The sequence below is a fragment of the Anopheles coluzzii genome, chromosome 2 (assembly GCF_943734685.1).
Source record: "Anopheles coluzzii chromosome 2, AcolN3, whole genome shotgun sequence".
NCBI classification, from domain to species: domain Eukaryota; kingdom Metazoa; phylum Arthropoda; class Insecta; order Diptera; family Culicidae; genus Anopheles; species Anopheles coluzzii.
In genome coordinates, this window is record NC_064670.1 from 49268036 (window position 1) to 49290540 (window position 22505).

A 22505-nucleotide genomic window follows, 5' to 3' on the forward strand; every position below is an offset into this window, starting at 1 on the left:
ATTTTAAGTATTACAATTCTTTGTAATATTTTTAGCCGTATTAGTAATACAAATTTACAAATTGTTTTTCAACTCTACACTCTGTAGTGATATTTGCCTTGTTATAGTCGGTTCATGCCATTCTTCTCGATTACTCATGTTTTAACTACTGCTTATCGCATTCAACAAAAAAATAGTACATATTTGTTTGAATTGCATACGTTAATAAATGTTTAAGTAAAGTTTAAAATCCCCTGTGTCTTTTTCGATTGCAATTTTAATGTCGCAACACACGTCACTTATCCATTGAATAAATATTTACTTAAATAATGTGTTTCTGTCGACGTTATGTTTCTGCTCATGGAATCAGTAACGATTTTGACGTGGTACATGATTTCACAACTTATTAAATATGGTTACCAAAACTAACGATAATTGTATTAAAATCCTTTACTTAACATTCGTACAGCTGCTTCCATATCTTCATCACGGGTTGCCATCCACTGGTCTCATTCAACCGGGTTTTATTGCAACCGAATAATGAAGGAGAAACTTTCCGAACGTTTCAGTATCTGGCAGCAATTATAACAGAACTCTAACTTTCACTCCCATTCTAACAGAACCCCCAGAGTAGCAGACTGGGCTGAATGATGTTCTTGCTGCAGTTGGCAATGGTGGGTAGAGAATGTAAATCCACATGTAAATTCCAGCCGCGTATACGCTTCGCGGTGCAGGTCATCCAATTTGGTAGAATTAACAACCGAGCCATAAAAATAATCCCATAAACCTGATCAACCGATGTTTTAGGGAGGTGATGGAGGGAGGGATTCACCGTGTATCTGCTTTATTCGGCACGTTCGCTACCAGTGATGTCTTTCTAACATCCAATGTAATGTTTATCGCCCGTGTCAGCTGACCGTGAGGTCCTACCCGTTGCCGACGACACACGCTGATGATCCGGGATGATGTGAAAGCTTTGCGGGAGTGTTTCATTTTTTTCACTCCCGCCTATCTTATGCTACTCGTTGCTTCGTTTGTGTAAGCTATTACCACCGTTTTTGTATCGTATGAAGATGGCTTTTTTCACCTCTTTCTAGCGACTGGTGCGGATTTTTCTTTTTACTTTCAAATGCTTCGCCGCTTATTATGATGATGCGGCTAATGCATTACCGAATAGCACATACCCTCCCCCCCCCCCTGGATTGGTCAGAAAGCAAACACAACGCGTTGAGGTAGCCGCCACTTTCCACTTCCCCTGCATCTGCTCATTAGTGCCGTCGGTTTTTGGAAGATGAGATTAACATTCCTCGCAGCTTCTGAGTTTGGTGGGGTCGGATTCTCGGAGTTCATTTTCTTTCCCATGTGTGTCGTTGACGTCAGCGTGACTGTAAACATCTGGTGTCCGGTAAACCGGAAAACTCACCCCCTCACGGGTGCAGTTCTGAGAAGCGTCTCTTCTGGTGCCTCTGAGACAGCAAACAGACGAGCGTGCGATCGTGGAGCGAACCACGCTGCTCTCACAACGATGACGACACGCATTCAAGCGGCCCCTAGCCCACTGCAGTGTTTGGCCACCTTTCGTTATCTTGTTTTGGTTGAGAGGCTGCTTTCTCTCCTCTGCAGCGAAGCACCGTGTGATCGCTCGCAGCACACTCTAGCCGACGCCAACGGTGCACCGCGATCGTACCAAGCGCTCTCGAGAAACGGGTGTGCGAGCGACTGATCGGTTCGGAGCTCGCGATCGTCCCAACGGTGCGACCGGATTTATTTGGCTGGAGAAATCGGTCGAAGTAAGACGTCTACGCTGCATATACGTACGTGCGACCTACACTCGCAAACCCAGCAAATCCGTGGCACCGTAGCAGTCAGTGGTAGAGTGAGCGATCACGTGCGTGACTTCACTAAACGGTGCTTTTGTTGTTTTTGGTTTCCCCTCTGTCGTGCGCGCTCTCTCTCTCTCTCTCTCTCTCTCTCTCTCTCTCTGTCTATCTCTCGCTTGTTATCTGCAGCTGCTAGCAGTATTCTATCGTGCAACGCTTTCGAGAGACGGGAGGAAACCCCAACACCTTAAGGGGGTGGTGATTTTTTCGTGCATATTTCAAACCGGATTGAAACGGAAGTGAAAGGTGCAAATTGTGCGTGGTGCGTGCTAGTGTCGGTGAACTCGCGCGCGTGTGTCACAAAGAAATTAATGTTTGCAAGTGTTTGATCTGCGCAACACGACTGTGTGATTGTGTGTGAATTGAGGTGGTTATCATCGACTCCTGTAAAAAAAGTTAGCAAAAAAGTATCTCAGTACGTACAAAGAAAAGAGATAGCGGATGTGAGAGCGAAAAAAAGAGAGAACGAAACGAGAGAAAAGGATCAGAAAAAGCTCAATCGAGAAAGTGCACGGCTGTGTAGTGTGTGAAAGTGCATTCAAGCGGTAAATGAAGTTGCAATCGAATTGGGATATCGAAAGTCGATACCCTAGCGTAGTTCGATCACCAAAGTGATGGTGACCACCACTGCCAAGTGACAGTCGATTTTGGCAATAGTGATTGTCAGGATCCCATTCTGCAACTCCGAAACCAAGCGAGGACTGAGAATTGAACCGAAAGCTTCCTGGAGCGCAAAGAGCATTGGTTCAAAGTGACATCAGTTGAAGAGAGAAAAAAAGAAAGAATACGTTATCGACGTCAACGCAACCTGCAGCTGTCACTGTTTGCCGCTGCTGTCGATACGGGTATATTTATTATTTCACTCTTCTGCCCCTATTCAACCCCGTTCCTACTTTGCAGTTGTATCGCGACCCACCTGTCTAGCTATGCAAGACGACCTAGCTATAAAGCATGCGGGTTGGATGTTTTCTGTTTGAGGAAAAATGACACATAGTACACAACGAACGAGTTCCTTTGAATTTCTGCTAACAAACAGCGCTGCAGTAATATAGCAATATATTCTCCGGCACGCACGTAATGTTCTCAACAGTGGCTCATTGCGGATTTGATTTGTCATGTTGCATTGTTCGAATAAAACTCATTCCTGACATTGATAGCCTATTGATGGTTTGTCAATATCTTAAGTCAGTGGTTTGCAATGCTCAACTAAAATACAATGTGAAGTAAATCACACAGTAAATCATAAATTTTATGTAAAGAAGACATAAAATAAGCTTATTTAATGCTTGCTGGAAGGTATGTCTTTGTGTGAACTACTTATCAGCATGCCCACCGCTGCCTACACTATGATAACGTTCCGATGATACACATTTCCAGTCCTCGCAAGAACCTTTATCGTAACGAATGACCAGGAGTTTGTTCTATACCGCACATAACTCGATGTAATTGAATATATTTCAATCAATGAGGTGAGGTGGAAAGGGGGAAACACTCACACAAATAATTGTACAAACCGTAACAGTAACATGTATGGAATACCGAAGACGCTATTGACCTGCAGCCACAGTCATCGTTGGTTCCATTAACTCCATCTCAACTTCATCCTGGACGGTCAAGTCTCACCAGCAACGATGAAGATGAGCAATTGGAGTTGCAGAAAAAAACCTGTTTGTAGAAGAAAGCCAATACAGGGGGTTTGTTGGAGAATACACCGTCCTAGCAGTGTTGCTGCTGGTGGTAGCCTTTATCGGAATTTCTTTTTCCCCACTACTATGGCTTTCCTTTTCGATTGACGCGTTAGGCCTTCCCCGTGCGTACGGCAAATCCGTGAACTGCGTGCGTAGCGTCAGCAAATGTCCTGATCGAAAGTGGCACACATTCTTGTCTATGCGCTGACTGAAACCAGAGTTGGTTGAGAACGAATGCGAGTTTCTTTAATGTTTCATGATGGCGTGGGAAGATGCTTCCTTTACACATTTGCAAGGAGGAGTCAGTAGGGATTGGATGCTTCCTTTGTGGCTGCAGACGAAAATAGCATTCATTTGTAGGGTAATCGATTTACGCTACCAACCATTACTTTTTCGCGCTGCCATCTTCACATACCAAATTACTGAGTCGTCGTCCGATTGCGTATTTGAAAGGGGGTTTGGATCTTTGAAGGTAAATAACTTCACAAAAGCATGTCTTTGATACTGGATTAACGATGCTAACGCTATAGAAGATAAAGTTTTTGTGAATAAATGAGAGCTTTATGTACTTGGTTAAGGTCTTAGATTATCGACAAAATCACAGCTGCCAAGCCAGTTTGTTGCTTTATAGGATCTGCAAAGTCTCAGGCTCAGGGGCAGAATCAGAACCGCTTTATGCTCATTTTTCTACATTTATTTTTTAAAAGAATGTGTCACGTGGCAAAGAGAAATTATCAATACCGTACCGTTCATTACATTCCATCCTTGCCATACATTTGGAAACAATTTATCCGTCCCGTTCGCTGGCCTCGCCTGATGTTGTTTTGAATTGTTCCTTTAAGCACGACTTTGATGTGCCGAAGATGCTAGAATCGATGAAATTCATTCCGGATGTAGGAGTTGGGGTTTGGGGTTTGTGGACCGGTCTCTTCGGGACCATCCAGGTCAGCATTGAAGCTTTGAAGTTGCTCGAATTTCTCCCAAACTCGCTACGCCGGATGTAGCAGTCAACCCTACCCCAAAGCTAGACATTTTCCTGGAACGAGCATCCGGGTGTCCAACAGGTCTTTCTATGGGTTGAGGGCTGGGAATTTCGAGTTACGCGAATCGCACCAAACGGACCCGAAATATGTGTCAGCGTGATTTAGCGCCGTTGGCATCTGGGCCGTTGCATGCGGGATACTTTGCATTCGTTCGGTGGGTTCATTTTTTTGGTGAGGTTTTGAGGCCGAGTGGCACATTGAGATATGCGGAGCGAGAAACAGTTTCAGTAGCGCGATCGCACATGCTCCCAAACAGCGCCCCTCGGGTTCAGTGTGCGGTGTTGGCACAGATCGATAACTAGGGACGTCAGGGAAGAAAAACGCGTGGCACCAAAAACCGCTCCGACCTCATAAAATCTTCCAAAATATTACACGCATCCCCTGCGGGGAGCCATGAAAACGAGTGAGAAGAGGAAGAAAAACCGGGTAACCAAAGTCAGAGTGACCCGCTATGTGCCGGTCGGTCGGTCGGTCGGTGAATGGCCGGAGAGAAGAATGGGGCGAACAGAAGCAGGGTAGGAGTCAGCGAAGCATTAAGCGCTGATAAGTAGTAGCGAAGCAGTAGAGCGGCTCACCTTTCCTCCTCGTTCGGATCGTGACCAAAACCAAGGGAAGGGAAAAATACACAACTGACGGAATTGGCTAGCGAAAGGAGCCAAATAAAAATCAGCCCCCAAAAGGTCCGGCGATCTGGGTACCGGGGAGAGGTAAAAATCTAATTTACGATATCGCCTGACCAGGCGAATAATAATTCGCCACTTCTGCCGGTGCGATGGGATTTTATGGGAAACAGCCTGACCGCCCAGCAGAAAGCGACCGGACCGTCGCGAGCGTGCGTTTGTTTGCGGTACATAAACATTCGGGGTGCGTTTCGGCGTACGGCGCTTGTCTCCCGTGGCCGATAATCACAAATTTTCACAAGTGCGAGCGAGTTTAGGCCATTTGCTCGGGTCAGCTCTAGCTGTCGATGGTACACGGTGACACAATGACATTGCCCGTAAAGGAGACAACCGTGCAAACAGCAGACTAGGACGTGCAAAATGGGCGAAAAGTTCGTACGCAGTTCAGGGTGCTGGACTGCGTTGTAAGGTTGAGTAGCTCTGATGCCGACTCAACGCTCAGCCATATCAAATCCGAAGCTATCGGTCATCTCTTTTGACCCCCCGCGTTACTAAACGTTCCACCCGATCGACAATTAGTTTGCACCCTGCCCGGGGGGAGGAATCCATGTTTGAAATACAGATGTCAATAAACCATCAATTTCCGGGCTTGAGGTCTGGGTAACCTCGGTCTTACTGGGGACCACATGCTCGGGTCAAATAAAGTTAAATAGTCGTAGCCACAGCCCGTTTAGGTTCTACTTGGCGAATAACTGTAGCGCATTTTACGACGGCATGAGAGTAATTAAACTTTTACTATCTTTGTTTTTCTCGTGCTATGGAGTGGCCGTAAAACGGAAGGCTTCGAAGGATGCTCATTAGAATGTGTGATAATGCCTGCATGTGTTTGTATATTTATCAAGCGTTAGCATTAACTTCACGATAACGTGCTCTACAATCCAAACGACTGGCCAAAGGCCGGTTAAACCCATTTGCTTGGCGTTTGAGCCCTGTATTTAAGCTCTATTAGTTTCAGGGATAATGTTCCAATAGGATTATACATTGTGTAAGGCTTATATTGTATCCATAGCTCGTCCTATCCTAAACCGCTTGCGTAATGTTTGAATGTAATGTTTTGAAATGATGACAAGATGAACAATTAACTTTAAAGTCGTCATTTACAACTTTACTCTTTAACACAACGCGCACAGATACACTTTGATAGTTAAGTTGTCCACGGGCAACTACTTAAAAGCTGCTTCCACAGGGAACGGTTGTAACAAAGCGTTGGCTGATAACACAAACATTGAACCACCATTCCGTATCATCGCTGTCAGCATACTTTACAAATTGAGTTTTTCACTCACTTCAATCTTCCCAGAGTATGATGCACTAAAGAGAGAAAAAAGCCAAGCAAACATTTGCCCCAAAAGCCCCTTTGACTGGTTTCGGCTTTCATAGTTAGCGATGTGTGGCCATCCTAGGTAAAAAGGGCGACCAAAGATGAAGCACTGGTAGTTACAGTTTCTAGTCACGTAATGAAGCCTGTCTGCAGAAGAAGTTTGACTTAAAAATGAAATAAAATATGCCGACCCGTGCATGCAAAAACGGCCCCGCGCCGGAGTGGACGGAAAAGGAAAAACGTGAACCTTACCATACCATTTCCATACTTCCGCCCCAATGTTGCAGGGCGCCCTCGATGAAACATGACGGAAACGGCAGTTCGATGGAAGGTCAGGAGAGTCACTTTCCATCTGAACTGCTCACGCGTTTGTATGTGTGTGTGTGTATGGCGGTGAGAAACAGGGACAGGGCGGAATGGTGGGATGCTGACTTCGCTTATTCGAAAGTGAATACCATTCCGTGCAACTTTTGTTTGAGCAAACAAATTTCTCCCAGTACCAAGATTACGTCCCGAAAACTGACGCCACGGCCATCCCTTGGCAACATGCACAACTGGTCCACAAACCGGAAAACCGGTTTCTGAATGTCACAAATACCTTCCCTCCTTCGTGGGACGTAGCTTCCGCTGGTTCGCTCCCCACCGGGCGTTTGGCAAAGATGGCATGGCGTGTTGACTGTCGCGCCAGTGCTGGAGGCTTTCACTTTTACTTCTTATTTTTACCCGCGCTTTTAGTTTCGCCCACGATGAACATCCTGCTTCAGTAGTCGGATTGTGCGGAACGGTGTGACTCATGAACACCCTCAACAAACGTTGATGTAGAGTTGCAACAGTCAGACTAATTGAATTTCCGCACCCGAATAGTGCGATGCCGATTGCAAACCGTTCTGTAAGGCCCCCTTTTATCAGGCCACGCAACCCAGTCAACATCCTGGTCGCCGGGCTGCGTCCTGAATCACGGCCATCATTTTGCATTATGAATTACCGGTATGATTTCTGTGTCACAGGATATCTGGGGAAGCTTTGGGTTTTACTTCCTGAAAATATGCTGAATCGTTATATGCGGAATTGATTTATCTTTGACGTAGCACGCTTCGAATGATTCCGTTCAAAAATACGCTCGTTTTGCAAAGAATAGCGACTCGAATTGCATTTCAATGTCGCACCGGTGCATTGTGTGACTTTGAACGAAATCTGCAACAGAGAATAGAAAAGATTGGCAGAATGCGACATTTTTTAGCGTGCTCTGCCTCCATGCCCTAATATTGCTTTATCGAGAGTAACCGTTCGCTAGATGATTCAATTTCACCGCTTTGCAACAAAAACTGCCTGTGACAAACAGTCTGAAAATAGGGATATGATGGAGAAAGTGAACAAAAATATAAATATTTGTTCATCGTACCAGTTTGCACTACAATACATTAAAAAAAAACTTAGGACAAACTGGTACATTTCATGAAATGTTAGAGATTATTTCGGCGACGATAACGAAAAAGAAAAGATAACATTTTCTTTATTATCATTACTACCCTTTTATTGGAACGAATGGGATTTAAGTTAATAATAATTTGAACATCAAGTGCATGGGAAGTGAGTTATTTGTTTGTTTGATTAGTTAAATAATTGCCAATAGTTCAGCCGATGTTTGGTACGGAGCGAATCACGAAATTCATATTTGAAATATAAACACGTAGCAGCCACTCTTTTGCGTGCGTGTGCATGGTTTTAGTAATTTTAGTAATGATGTCATTTTCTTCATTATCTAGCGTTTTATTGATTGCAAAAGTTTCCCTTTTCACATTAATATTGAAAACAAAACTGCCAGCAAACACCCTTGTTTTCACTGTCGATTGAAATTCGGTCAACGGTGTGTATGCTTCAACCAATCCCATCAAAAGGCGGAAGAGCGGATGAAGCTAATTTGCATCCCATCCTCTCGTCTGCGTCAACCTGCCAGCTTGTCCTGCTTCAAGTACTTATGTGTGAGTGTGGTTTTCTTACCCATCTAGTATTCACTCATTTCTTCTCCCAATCACCTTTCGTCCCCGAACCGTTGCTTGCCTGTCGTGTTTCGCTTTCTATTAGCTCAATTAACCTTAGTTGTGCCGTGTTTAATTGAAGCCACCTTTCGATTTCTCGGCAACCGCCCTGCCGGTTAGGCGACATTAGGCGAGGCATCTCGCTGCAGCAACATCAAGGCGCCTGCTGTCTGCCGGTGATGAGCATGATGCGTCGATGCACGGCACCCATCTCGTCACACACTTCGGTGCCATGACGCAAGGGAAAACTGACAATGACGAGGGAAAATGCGCCATACCCCGGCGCGGCATGCACAGCGACCATTTGCCAGCCCGGTCGCCCGGCCTAATCGAGATGGCCTAGTAAAGGCCGCCGAGCGTGATGGCGTGGACGCTGAGTAGCGTAACAGTTTCACCGGCTTTTTTCACCCACTTTTGCCGGCACTTGGCTGCAAGCTCGTTCACCAGCAAGCCACTATGTACCATTGATGGTAACTTTCCCAACTGCGGGAGGATGGATGTTTCAGCGAAGCTTCCATTAGCTTAGTTCGGTTCCTTTCGGTTGCGCTTCCACTGTCGAAAACATTCGATGGTTCGATTGATTCGACACGAAAAAAGGTAGACGTGTGCAAATTACCATACACCACCAAGGAAGGAAAATGTGTAGCCGTACAAAAGGCAGCGCACGATGCGTTGGTGCGTTGGTGGAGAGCAACCAAAACAAATCCGGTGAAAAAGGAAACTCTCCGAATAGAGCCCCTCAGCAGCCACTTTGTGCTGTGCGTGATTGGGCCGGATCGAATCGAACCACTTGCTTGTTTGTTGGTGCTGTTTTGCAGTCCAATGTGGAAGTGGTGATGTCGACAGCGTGTAAAAGCTTCTCGATCGGATCGCGAGCCTGAAATTACATGTGTGGCTCTTCATGACAAGCCGTGAGATGCAGTCCCTACGAGGTTGTGTTTTAGAAAGTGCCGGGAAAAATGAGTCGCAAATGATACACGATACCGCAGGGCAAGGTGTGGCCGAGATGCAAAACTGGCTTGGCCGTTGGTGCATCGTAGGACATATTACTTCCGGACGTTCTTCTTCTTTTTTTCAATGGCTTAAGGTTTCATTTTACTGGAAAAAGCGCTCTTGTGTTGACACAATATCCTCTGTAGATATTTCCTGCCCATAGCAATGCTTTTTCTTTGCAAACGAGTATGTACAACACATTTTCACAAATTTTATAATTTTGTATTGTCTTTTGCTACTTCCAAATGTGATGAATATTTTATTGCTAATATATGATTTAAAAACGACAGCATTATACGACCTAAGGTTAAAAAGATAAACCCTACAAAAGAGCTTTCGAGGAATGCTGTAAAATTGATTATTTATGCCACCGTGTTGCCAAATGCCACCGTGTTGCACATACGTTATAAGTTTTTTTATTACTTATTGCAATTAAAAGAACACTAAAAACAGCTATTTTCGAATGTTAATTTTATGATACTTGTGTTGGAGTTACGATAAGTAGCATAATTTTATGCAATAGTAATTTTTCAATTTTATTAAATCTCATACAACTATATGCAATATTTTGCTTTGCTGGTGAATTGAACATAATATTTAAAAAGCATCTTAACTTTATTTTTCATATGGTAACGTGTGTCTTTTAACATGATAAGCCACAGCTATCCGTTGGAGCATGAAACGAGGTAGCATGTTCCACAATAAAAAATAGAAAAAAACAACAAACACAAAACTAAGCAGCAAATACACACCATCCACCAGCACGCATAACCGTCGGTCAACTGGATCATTTTGAGCAAAACAAAAAAGGAAAACACGAACAGCCAGAGATGTAGGGAGAATGATTTTATCAAACCGGGCTAATTGGGGAGCAAATGAGCATTAATGCTCGCCCGTTTAGCGTTCAATTTTTGGCAATGAATGATCGCATGCGATCAGAAAATTGGGAGCAACCACGACCTATTTGAAGGCGATTCGAATCTGGACTGGCACTGCTGGATCGTCGTACCAAGAGGGAAATTGTGCCATCGAAGTGTAGCGCGGGTCATCAATCGTATCGCCCAGTTCTTGCCCCGTCCGGTTGCGTCCCAGTACGTACGATCGGGGTGAAGATTTCCGCTCTGATAATCATGCGGGAGCCCGCTGCGAAGAAGCGGCAAATCATACCATTCATCCCCTTTTGAGAGGCCAACGGTTCTGCAACGGACTGCCTAACCGGTGGTTGAACTGATGATTTGTGTCTTCCAAATTAAGGGGTCTTTTTCCGGGGATGGTTGCATAGTTTTTTTTTGTTATTTTCGTGAAAGAACCGTTGTCCTTGACAGAAAGCGCCCAAGCTTAAATTAATTGGCGTATGACTTTTGGTTGTGATCGTAGATGAAATGTATCAAAGAATGAAAGAAAAGCCAAAGAGAAAAACAAAAATTGCACATTCTTATGCAGAGATTCACCGAGTCGAGTCATTGAAACACACTCACGAGCTTCTCAACCTCGTACGGTAGGGAACCGTCTCCTACCGTTAGCCGCCGGAGCATTGGATATGAAAGCCATTACAATGCTGCACTTCTTCGTGGGTGAAATGCATTCCTTGCGTGTGTGCAATGGTGACTGATTTCCATTTCGACGCAATTCGTAATCATCGCATTGTGTTTGCGTATGTGTGTGTGTGGGTATGGGTGTGCAGGGTTTTAGTATGTTTAGCATTTGTTACTTATTTTTATTCATTTCTTGGAGGTGTTAATGCACTCTTCGGCGCGGATGGTGCATTCTTTTACACAAGTCGATGTAGTCGACAGGAATGTAAAAAAAATGCAACGCAGGTGCACTATGGGCCCATGTTGTCTAGCAGCTTGTATGTATGAAAGGGAAATTAATGCACCTACACATTACACTTTAGTCACACTCCAGTATGAACGCACTTTAATTTACTGCAGTAAAACATGCCTTCTTTTTTGCACACTCATTATTGAGTACATCCGGGCAGACCGTATTGATGCTGTTTTATCCACATATTATAAGTACATCATACTAGATGGTAAGGTTTATATAATAGAATGAAACACTTTAAATCTATACTTTTATGATTTTCAAATGCACTAACTATGTGTTTTATCGTTGCTACCAAGTAACTTTAATTGATTAAAGTGTATGTATAAAGTGCTCGAATGTCATTATGATGATGCACGTTTTTTATTAGGGACTATGAGTTTCATTCGTTTCTTAAAATACACAAAATGAAGAGTGCATTGCCCAATCGAACAATACAACAAAAACATAAGCACATTTAATAGTTTTCAATGAAAAATGCATCGACAATGTTGTTTGTACAGAGAAATGGATAAACATTCTCAGAAAGGTAAATAATCCGATAGTACTCGTACTATCACTTGTAATAATAAAACTTTATTTTGCTTTCACAGTTATTAAGTATATCAATTGTATCAATTCAATTGGATCAATTGAAGTATCAATTGGATGAGCTATAGATGGTGTGATTCACTTGTATATTGTATTACATTCAAGAAATAAAGTTGTATCATGTCAACCCCATTATGCACACTCTAAATAATTTGTAGGAAGTGGTCCCGTGGTACAGTCGTCAACTCGAAAGACTCAATAACATGCCCGTCATGGGTTCTAGCCTAGAATGGACCGTGCCCGTAGCAAGGATTGACTATCCGGCTGCGTGGTAATGAATTAAGTCTCGAAAGCCTACATAGGCTGGCATGTCCGCGTAGGACGTTACGCCAAATAAAAGAAGAAGAAATAGTTTGTATAGTGTAAAGAACTGTATATTTGCATTTCTACAGGGACATGGTTTAGATTATATTTACAATGTTCATTTCATTTGTAATTATGCATCGTGTCCTGTATTATACAAGATCAACAAATATATGAAACATAACCATATTCGTCTGTTTTCAGGAGGGGCAGCTTTGCCGTATTGCTCAAACATATTAAATATATAACGATTCTTCGAATACAGCTAAGCGCTTTAATGCATTTATCTCGACTGTCGTTTATTGTTACTGATTAAACTAGTTATAGCAAATATGTAATACATGATACTAACCTAAAATAATGCATTCTAAAGCTTTTCTCTCTATTCCTTTAATCCCACCGTAATTTCACCTTATTTCATTCTTTCTTGCTGTTCTCATTTATGAATAGATTTATCCTACATTTAAAATGAGGTGTAATATTTTGCCCCATTATTTATTACCACACATCTTGTACGCATGTGTTTGGTTATTCTATTAAATTAATATCTGTTGCAGTTTTCATGAATTGTTCTTTTTACTAAGTTTTCCTTCATTGGCTCTAATTTTATACATCTGACTTTTTTCATTAGCTGTCTAACTTTCCTTTACTATGCGATTATAATCAAAAGAAGAGCATTCGTCTGGTAATAGCAACAGAGATGATTCCATAAAGAAAACCTTTGTTTGTAACATCAGAAATTTTTACCTGTTTCTTGTGTATTGATCGATTTGAAAACATCAATATTTTATAACACAATGATCCATGTATCTTGATCTAAAAACGGTGTTTCCAGTGTCTTCTTGATTAAGTTCGAATAACAAATCACTTAAAATTGTCCAGCAATAATCTTAATAATCACAAAATTTCATTCTTTGAAGCATTTGAAAACAAACAAACAAACAAAATCCCACGCTTAGTATTGTTGGAGAATAACCAATATTTGGGGACTTTCGTTTTGCGGTTCACGCACAACTTTCTCCACATTTGCTGCATTTGAATCATTTACTTATTTGTTTATGTGTATTAAGTGTTGATTTATGCAGCTCTACACCAAACAAATATTTTGCCATCCAGTTCGCAGCATTCACAAGTGCCTAATTAATGGTAAGGTGCTTTGAATAACCATCAAGCTGAAGAGCAAAATACTCACCAGCTTGTGTTTCACAGCCGATCTAGCTGCATGATCGAAATAGCAAATCAAGTAATTTTACAAGTTTATATTGTTCTTGAAAAACATCAATACCTGTAATCATTTGTTTTGCAATCCAGTACAATCCAGGAGAAAAATAAGCGCACTTGCTGTCTTTTTGCTATAATTCTTTTGTTTCATACATTTTGAAAGGTTTCATTACATCGGTCAATAGCCTTATTACTGACTATTTTTTATCTGAAAATAATTGAAAACATAAAAACATCGTTCCAGAAAAGTCAATTCTCATTTGTTTTTTGTTGTTATACTTTAATTTCAATAATAGATTGCTTTTCGTTAAAATTTGCTTTCATTTTGTTAAACACAAACTTCTGCAATGCGACCAGACTTGTTTTTTCATTCGTGTTTAGCAACAACAAAAGTTCACTCGTATAGTTGTTCTATTGGTCATCGCGACTATTCCCTTGTTCGTCTTATTTCCGTGAGCCTGCTCGTAAATTATTCACCTGTTTCAGCAACCATGGTTGTGTGTTGATAACAGATACTAATGGTATACCGTTTTGTTTTTAATTTTCATTTCAACAGAATCTGCTCACATCAGTCCAGTGACTGAAGGTCGAGAAAAGTTTGACTAACAAATTGTTTGGGTTATTCAATCCGTTGCCGATGGTGCGTGCAACAGAAAGGGCTGATAAAACTGAACGAAAACAAAACTTAAAAGAAGAATCTATAAAATATCGTTCGTGCTTTCAAGGATTCGTTTACGGCATATGAAACACAAAGCCAGACAGAGCAAATAGTTACACGTATTTTTAAAGTAATATATAACATAAAGCAACAAGTTTGCGCCTTTGATAATGGTAACCGTTAGGCAACTGTCCCGCCCGATGGCGCTCAGTGGAATACTGCTGCTAATGGTCGGTATTAATCAAACCCGGGCGACTACTAGTGAAAATCAAACTACCAGCTCACAGCCCAACGAGCTAGTACAGTTTGAGGACGCCCTTACAGACTACGTTGGCGACTGGTTCAGCCGAAATTCGAGGAATCTACTTGAAACTACGCTGCTTGATTGGCAACCTGCATCCGGACCGAGCAATGCCTCCGCGACGCTCAGCAACTTTGATCGAACTATCATTAAGGGTGTTGCTCGGCTGCTCGGTACGGCTGCAGATGCCGTACAAAGCCGGGAGTCAACAAAGACCAATGAGACTGGACGATTGTTCTTCTTCAAAGGTAAGTAGACCACATTCCAAGGAACAACATCAACATGCTTTATCGTTCTATGACATTTGATGTTTGGTGTGGCAGAACGTGAATGCTTGCTGACTTTATTCCATGAGATTATTTCTAAACAGTACTAAGCAGATTTCATGTGCAACAACTCTCGATACATTACAGGAATGAAGAAATTACTTTGGCCTGTCATGATTGGACTTCAAGTAGTAAAAACCGTACTGATCATGATGTTTCTCCCGAGCATCATCGGTTCGCTCGGCAAGATCGTGGGCAAAGGTAAGAATGCATGTGACGTTGGGGGGATGCCATAGTCAGCTGTATCATTTTGATTGCATCTCGTAATTGCATTGCAGGTCTCTCATCAGTGTCTGGATTGTCCCATCCGGTACAGACGGTGGACGACTTGGACTTCAAGGACACTACCTCTTACAATGCGGATCACGACTTTGGAATGAACGATGGCAACAACTATCTGCCTCCGGACGGTAAGTTAGATTGCGTATCCCATTGTTTTAATTAACAAAGATTGTTGTACATGGGCAACCGTTGATTTAACTGTCCTAGTGAACATGATTTAGCTTTATTTTTCTTATTCGTGTTCCAAACGATTCAACAATCTGAATCACTTTTTCTGATTACAATGGTTTCCCGTTGATTAGTATAACTTTTTTTGATAGCGTAACATTTAATGTAGTTTTCCTCAATTACTCAATTAAATGTGGATGCGATAGAAAATCTTTAATAAGCAGCACTGATAAAGCACTGATAGAACTAATGAAATTAAAATGGAAATAACAATAAAAATACTATTCCGAGTAATCCTTTTGGTGTTGGGGTAAATGGTACATGGAAGTAATTTGATAACGAGTGGGAATGTTGTTAAGTCGTACGACTTGACGGCTGTATCACAAGACCGGCAATTATTGTTTTATATAATTAAACAAAAACAATTTTACTACCAATTCTTAAAGAAAAATTAAATGAAACAAGTCAATTTTTCTTTTATGAAATTGTAATTACCTTTTGTCAAAGTGTTTATAACAGAAAAGGTGCCATTTCGATACGTCGTGGTTGAAAAATTATGGATTTAGTAAAAAGTGTCAGCATCCTACTGGGCGCTACGGATTTCTAGCCTCGTTATGTTTATTTTGATACGACTTATGATCCAGCAACGAAATCCATGTTTTCCACGATATTTACCACCATACACCCGTTTGCTATATCTAACCAACAAGCTGAAACATTTTCCTGTCTCTAGAACAATATTCATCATTCGGTTTGCTTTCATTTGACAATTACGTTCCCCCGTATTCGATTTTACTATTTGTGTACACACGACGATGTATTTTAAACCCGTTTATTAATTTTTCAGTTTGAAATGGGCTTTAGTACTTTAAAATTTTGATGTAAACAATTCTGAACCTTTCTTGATACAATATTTATGTTTCAGCTAAAAAATCAATCCTTCTTAACCTGATCGAGCTTGCCGACAATTGGCGTATGTTTACATATTTTTCAGGCTAAAATGATGTAGGCTGAAAATCTCTGGCTAGTTTGCCGTGTGGTTTTGTATGGGGATTTGGCATCATTTCTGCTGCCAACTGTCAAACTCCATGAAATAACCTGATCTAGTATCGTCAAATCACCTATACACGGTTTTTTACAGACTTTTTCAAAGCTAATTTCTCAGCATCATTTCTCATCATTTTGCATATACATCCTAGATGGTTTTCAATCAACTCAACAAAATGTTCATGTAAAGATTCTTACAACGGATATTAACACGCTCTTTCTCTAATACTAGACACTCACGCATCCGGGACCAGCTACAACTCATACGTGTACGATCCTGCGTCGATGGGTGCGCACACCAACGCAGCGAACGCTCTGTCCCGGCTGGGATATGGTGGTGGACGAGTGACGTACGTTGGCCCATCTATGATCCAGGCGGCGAACCGGCGGAAGCAGCAGTCGGCCAAAAACGACTTCAAAATATTCCACGACATTCCAAGCAGTAGTTTGCTGCTCACGAACTACGATCCGTTCTACAGTCCGCTATTGTCGCGGCTGGACGCCATCTTTGCCCAGATGGGTTTGTCAAACAAGGAGGAACAGTGCCGGCAGCGGCTCGTCTGCTTAATGTACGCTAATCCGGCCAAATATGCACCGTACAGCAATCTCATCTCGGCCCAGCTGAGCAGGTATGAAGCTGCTGATGGAAATTTATCTCTTCTTCGACTAATACTAAACCAAATAATCTTGTCTTGTTAGGGAGCTGGATGAGCTTCGAAAGCCTACCAACGATAATCCAGACATACTGCGGTTCTTCAAGTATATGCGAGCGGCCAAGGACGGCCAGGATGGGGTGGATTGTGATGCACACTACAAGGACTGTACCGGCTACAAGGACCTATCGAATCCAGCCATGGTTACCACGTTTAACGACATCAATAAACTCGTGCACGCCCGCAAACTGTGAGATGCGAGATGGTCCAATTGAGAGCGATGGAAAGATTTCAACCCACGTGCGCCATCCAAACTGCGAGCCAGCTATGAAGAAACCGTATTGAGCTCTTGATTTGATTTAAACGCAGTTAGTGTGGTAAAGTAGCTACACAAACGCGTTGTTGCATCATTGCAGCTGTTGCAAGTGTACCCAGATGCAGATGATGTAGGATTATTGTGACCTCTTGATTCCTAGTTTGTTTCACCGTTCCCCGGTTGGTGATCGGTACGAACGATACTCCACTTCACTTACTTCTTGTCTATTTGGAAATCTTTTCTATTTATTTATTTTTTATAGATATCTTTAATTATTGACTTATTTATTTATTTATTTATTTATTTATTTATTTATTGATTTATTTATTTATTTACCGCTCTTGAGGAGTCTTTGAAATTTGCTGTCCACGTAGAAAACTATAATGCAATGCACACGGTATATGTGTTGGTGTACATTCAGTAGACTTAAAGCCACCAGACAGGAGACAGAAGTGAGAAAGAAGATACGACAAGATAAATGCGAATCACGGCATTATAATTAAAAGCACAATAGATAAAACATTCGTAAACGAGTGAAAGTAAACTCCAGGATGCCCTTCTTGTCTTACTGTGACGAAAATGTCACCAAACGATGTGGATCCACCGGCTGCAGAAAGGGAAATCAAAGTAAAATAACATAAGCCCGGACGTCAGTGAACTGTCCTATGGAACGCTTCAAGCCTGATGCCTGACGTGGGAAGAAATGTAAAATATAGTCGTCCAAACAAAGTGACAGAGACAAAACGTATGGTAGAAGCTAGGCCCGTGCAAGCAAAAGCACTCAACATTTGGGTTTGGGTGTGGTTACAATGTAGAATAAGGGAGTAAGCTGCAAATATGGTGCGGTGTCAGACCGCCAAGCAGCCGAGAACAATAAAGTGACTCGTATGAGAAGAAGCTTCCGTTTTTCATTTCGCTTCGATTACATTCATTTCCTAGGCAACGTCATGAGGCAAGGTGACTCTGGTGTTGGGACGATGAAACCGACTGGGACATTGTGTGCCACGTTGTGTGCGTTTTCATCCTGCTGTCATCAGCTTCCGGACAATAATGATGTGTACTTTTATTAACGATTCCTTCGTGCTTCTGCTATTCTTCCTCTGTAAATAAAATAAAAAACAATGAGTGCTAACGAATCACCAGCACTATATGTCTGTACTGTTAGTGCGAGAGTATGAATGATTATTTTTATCGGTGTACCACAAAACCATAGTGTAAATTGTATGTTTGCAGTGTACTGGAGTTTTCTAGCTAGCTTGCCCCTGCTTAAAATAATGAGGAAGTTGCTTTAACAAATTTAATTAAATTGAAGAATGGTGTGATTTTCCAACAATTTCGCACGAACACGTTTAATTACTTTCATTCGAATGTGGATGAGGAATAATGTAACTGGAGCCCGTAGATATGGGATTCAGCAGTAATAGCTTGGAATTGAATTGCAGCGATCCTATTTAAAATGTTTGTATTGTTGTATTTTATAGCTGTTAAAGATTGTTAAGATTGTTTAAGCACTATCTCAAAATCACTGTATGCTATATGCTACAAATTTAGTGTTGGTTGAATATTTTTGCACGACCGTTTTGCTCATGTTTCAGGATTTGATCCAGGTTAGAGCAATGAGTTTCTAAAGCAACAATTCCTGTAAAACTTGGTTGTAGGAACGCAGGAAATTTTTCTTAGCCTTTTGTTTTCTTACTTCAGAAACAAATTGATGTGTCAATTTGCTGTAGGAACATTTTTGAAATCCTAAGCATTATAAGATTACTTCTTAATACATATTTCAGGATAAAGATAAGCAAGGTTAGAGGATTGACTAGAAAAAATCTAAATTATTATCGATCAAATGTTGCCAAATCATGTGCATGGGTTTTACCCCTGCCAATTCCAAATATTTGGAATATATTTCAGAATATATACTGAGTCACGGTGTATATTCTTGTATATAACAATATTCGTTTTGAATAGAATCCGCTGTCTACCACTTGAGCACACGTCAGATGGTGTAAGAAACTCTGTCCAATTAAATAACAAAATTGTCGTCTACGATTGCACAACGGTCGTCTTCAATTGAATTATGTACAAGGGAACCCTGCATTCCAGTAACTAACTGATTATACAAAAAGCTTGGACGCCGTTCTCGAGTCTCTTTTCCAAATTATTTGCATGAAACGAGACATAATTGGTTTCTGGACCGCTATCATTCTGGTGTAAAGAGCATAAATACTTCTAAAAATTGGAAAATGTCTTCATAGTACTAATATGTAGGAAGATTTTAGTAGTTCTCTATTTCTTTGTCATTACGATTGGTCATTATTAGTGTCATTACAGGGTTTTCCAATTCACCGCTTCCAAGATATTTTTCAACAGCTTTTAAATGGTGTATTTGCTTCAAAATGAAATTTCAATTTCAGAACATGATTTTCAACACATAACAAAGAACTTTTATACTCAATCCAGCTTGAGACGTGTTGAAAATCATGGTGGTGAAATTAAAAATTATGATTATGTAAATTAAAATCCGATTGATGTGGACAAATATCTTGCACGCGGTGAATATCAACGTTTACATTCGACACTGACTTGGAAAATCCTTTATTGTCTTCTTGAGAAACTGGTCGATCTATAATATTAGCAGAAATGGAATAATTTTCATTGTTTCGTACAAGTTACAACATTTATTTTGAAGCGTGCATCGAAATTTGGAATTCTACGGAGCTACTCTAGAAAATGTTTCACTAGCTCAATAGGTTTTTTTTTCTAGAGCTCCTCTATAGAGTGTAACACCGTTTGTTCTATTTGGTTGTTGGGGATACGACCGATTCTGGAGCACTTCTTTACATACTTTACTTGCTTGTTTTAATTGAAACAAAAGCACCGCTGCTGTCATCATTTTTTGTTTGTATTGTTTTTTTTTAATTTATTTTTTGCTTTTGCCTAACCCCTTATTACTTATTAGTTTACTTAGTTTTACTTTACTTCATCTGGTCATTGGTAAAGCCAGAATAAATACTCTTTTATACCTGCAAAAGAGTTTTTTTGGTTACCGAGCAAATGTCGTTAGGGAATACATATTCACTTTGAACCAAGCTTGGAAAAGTTTAGCAGCCTCGAACAACTGATACTCCAACGCTGTATCAAAACGAATTACTTTACATCAGCTCTGCTTGGCTGATGCAGAATCATAGAAACTTGAAGCAGGTTTAGCTTGAGTTGATGTTTATTTTAACAAGAGACACCGCAAATTACGTTGCTACCTTGATGAAAAGGGTTGCTTTTCAAAAAGCGGTTTCTGGGAATCATTCCAAACCGTTTTTGCTGAGTTGATTGCAGTGGTTGTTATCATCAGAAAGAACAAACTTTTACAATTATAAAATCCCCAATCTGGAGTGCTGCAATCTTACAAAAGCGCATACAACCAAATCACATAGAAAACATGGGTAAAATTAAATTATATTAACAAAAATGAAACACTTCAAAGCTGGAAGCAACATGGCAGCCGCATGCGATATCCATACATAGCATACTTTTAGGCGACTTACATCGAAGCAATACGAACAGCCACTCGCTGGCGCTGCACTGTTGTGATGCAATAAATCTTACCATCCAAAGTGCTCTCTTTCTCGGGGCCACGCGACGCAAGAAGCAAGGGCTCGACATGCCAAGCGGACTTACCCACTCTTTGCGCAAGAAACACAGCCGGATCTTCCAACGCGAAGGTTATCGACCGTACTGCTATGATTCTTGCGATCGATCGTTGCGCTCTCAGCGGGAAAACCCGGACACAGTAGGGTAACGTTCCCTTTGCTCACCCACTGACCCAGTGCTCTGTTCGCATCAGCCGTGCGTTAAAATGATTCACACGTTCCACCGCCGTTTTGCGATGGTCGTTCGGTTGAGTATGTTTTGTTTGGATTTGCCGGTATTGCATAATCGGTTGGCTGTTGACTGGACGGCAGTAGTGTGAGGAGTGGGTCGCCGTGCCGTGACGTGCCGGTTTGGTGTAAGCTTGGTTGGCACTGTACACTATATTTCTTGTGGCTCCTTCTTCATCCCTGCCAGATTTCTTGCCGGCAAGAGGAAAGTTGTTCAGAGAAAGGTGTGTACAAGACGGCAAGCGGCTGAACTCGTACCGAAATCGTACTGACGACATTGGATTGTGGGCACTGTCCCGGGATGCTGTGTATGTCGGGTAAGCCCCACAATGTTATGCAACCGTGTCGTGGTTGGTGTTGGAGGATGTTGATGCGATACAGGCTGGTGTCGTCCGTAACGAACCGCGAACGGATTGAAGCTCGTGCCCGGGAAACACGAACAAATGTGGATGCGATGGAAAACGGCAACAATGAAATAACAGGCAGCACACCAACCGCAACCAGCTGGTAGTCCTGGCCCGGCAGCTCAATCACAGCGGGGTCAAAAGTTTAGCACCCGTCTCACAAGCCAGTTTCTCCATCCCCCTTTGCGCTTGAAGCGAATTTATTATTCATGAAGAGACGAATGAAGTATAGAATTTGTTATCAACTTGTCGAATACATTGGCCCACGACCGCTCCCAGAGCCAGAAATTGATTGCGTACGTGCGCATGTAAGGGAGTGTTGTTTTCGCCGAATGTTGATTGAAAAACCATGGCTGTCGTTCCGAGCCGTATTGGCTTTCTGCTTCAAATATTGACACAGTATCATTTCACCCACGGTACAGCACAAATGTACGCTCCTTAAATAGGTTTTGCATACGAAAATCAGAGTAATGTGTGTGATATTGGTTGGGCAAGCAAAATCATAAAAAACACGATACTTGCTTGGTCGTATCAATCCTCAAGTATGGGCCTTCCCGATGTATCCTTAGAATGCGAATTAGAAAGAGGAAAGTGTTTACCTTGGATAAGTCCACCAGCTCCAGCGACACCCACAACTCACGCTGTCCGAGTGGATGAGTCATGTGGGACTGGGTCTGAATGTGTAAACTATTTACATCTCCCTCCTACCGGACCCAGTGACCTATATGACGCGACACATACGCGGCACGGCCTCATCCCGACAAAGCAAAGAGCCGTGGCCACCCAGCGTCACAGTACCGGGTGCACCTCCCACCAGGCCTCGTGGTACCGTATGCAACAGCACCGCATCTGCAGCCAACCCGAGTACGTTCATTGACGGCCAGAAAGCAGTCGGCAGCATAGTCTACGGTCG

General features: G+C 41.9%; 1 protein-coding gene across 1 annotated transcript; it reads left to right on the plus strand.

The window, feature by feature from the left end:
- The first annotated feature begins 1651 nt into the window (after window positions 1-1651).
- LOC120951679 (uncharacterized) lies at window positions 1652-18213 on the plus strand. The gene is made up of 6 exons (XM_040370506.2): window positions 1652-2704; window positions 14122-14772; window positions 14938-15051; window positions 15129-15260; window positions 16580-16976; window positions 17047-18213. The coding sequence occupies exons 2-6, from the start codon at window positions 14394-14396 to the stop codon at window positions 17252-17254; spliced, it is 1230 nt and encodes a 409-aa protein (XP_040226440.2). The 5' UTR covers window positions 1652-2704; window positions 14122-14393; the 3' UTR covers window positions 17255-18213.
- The last annotated feature ends 4292 nt before the right edge of the window (window positions 18214-22505 follow it).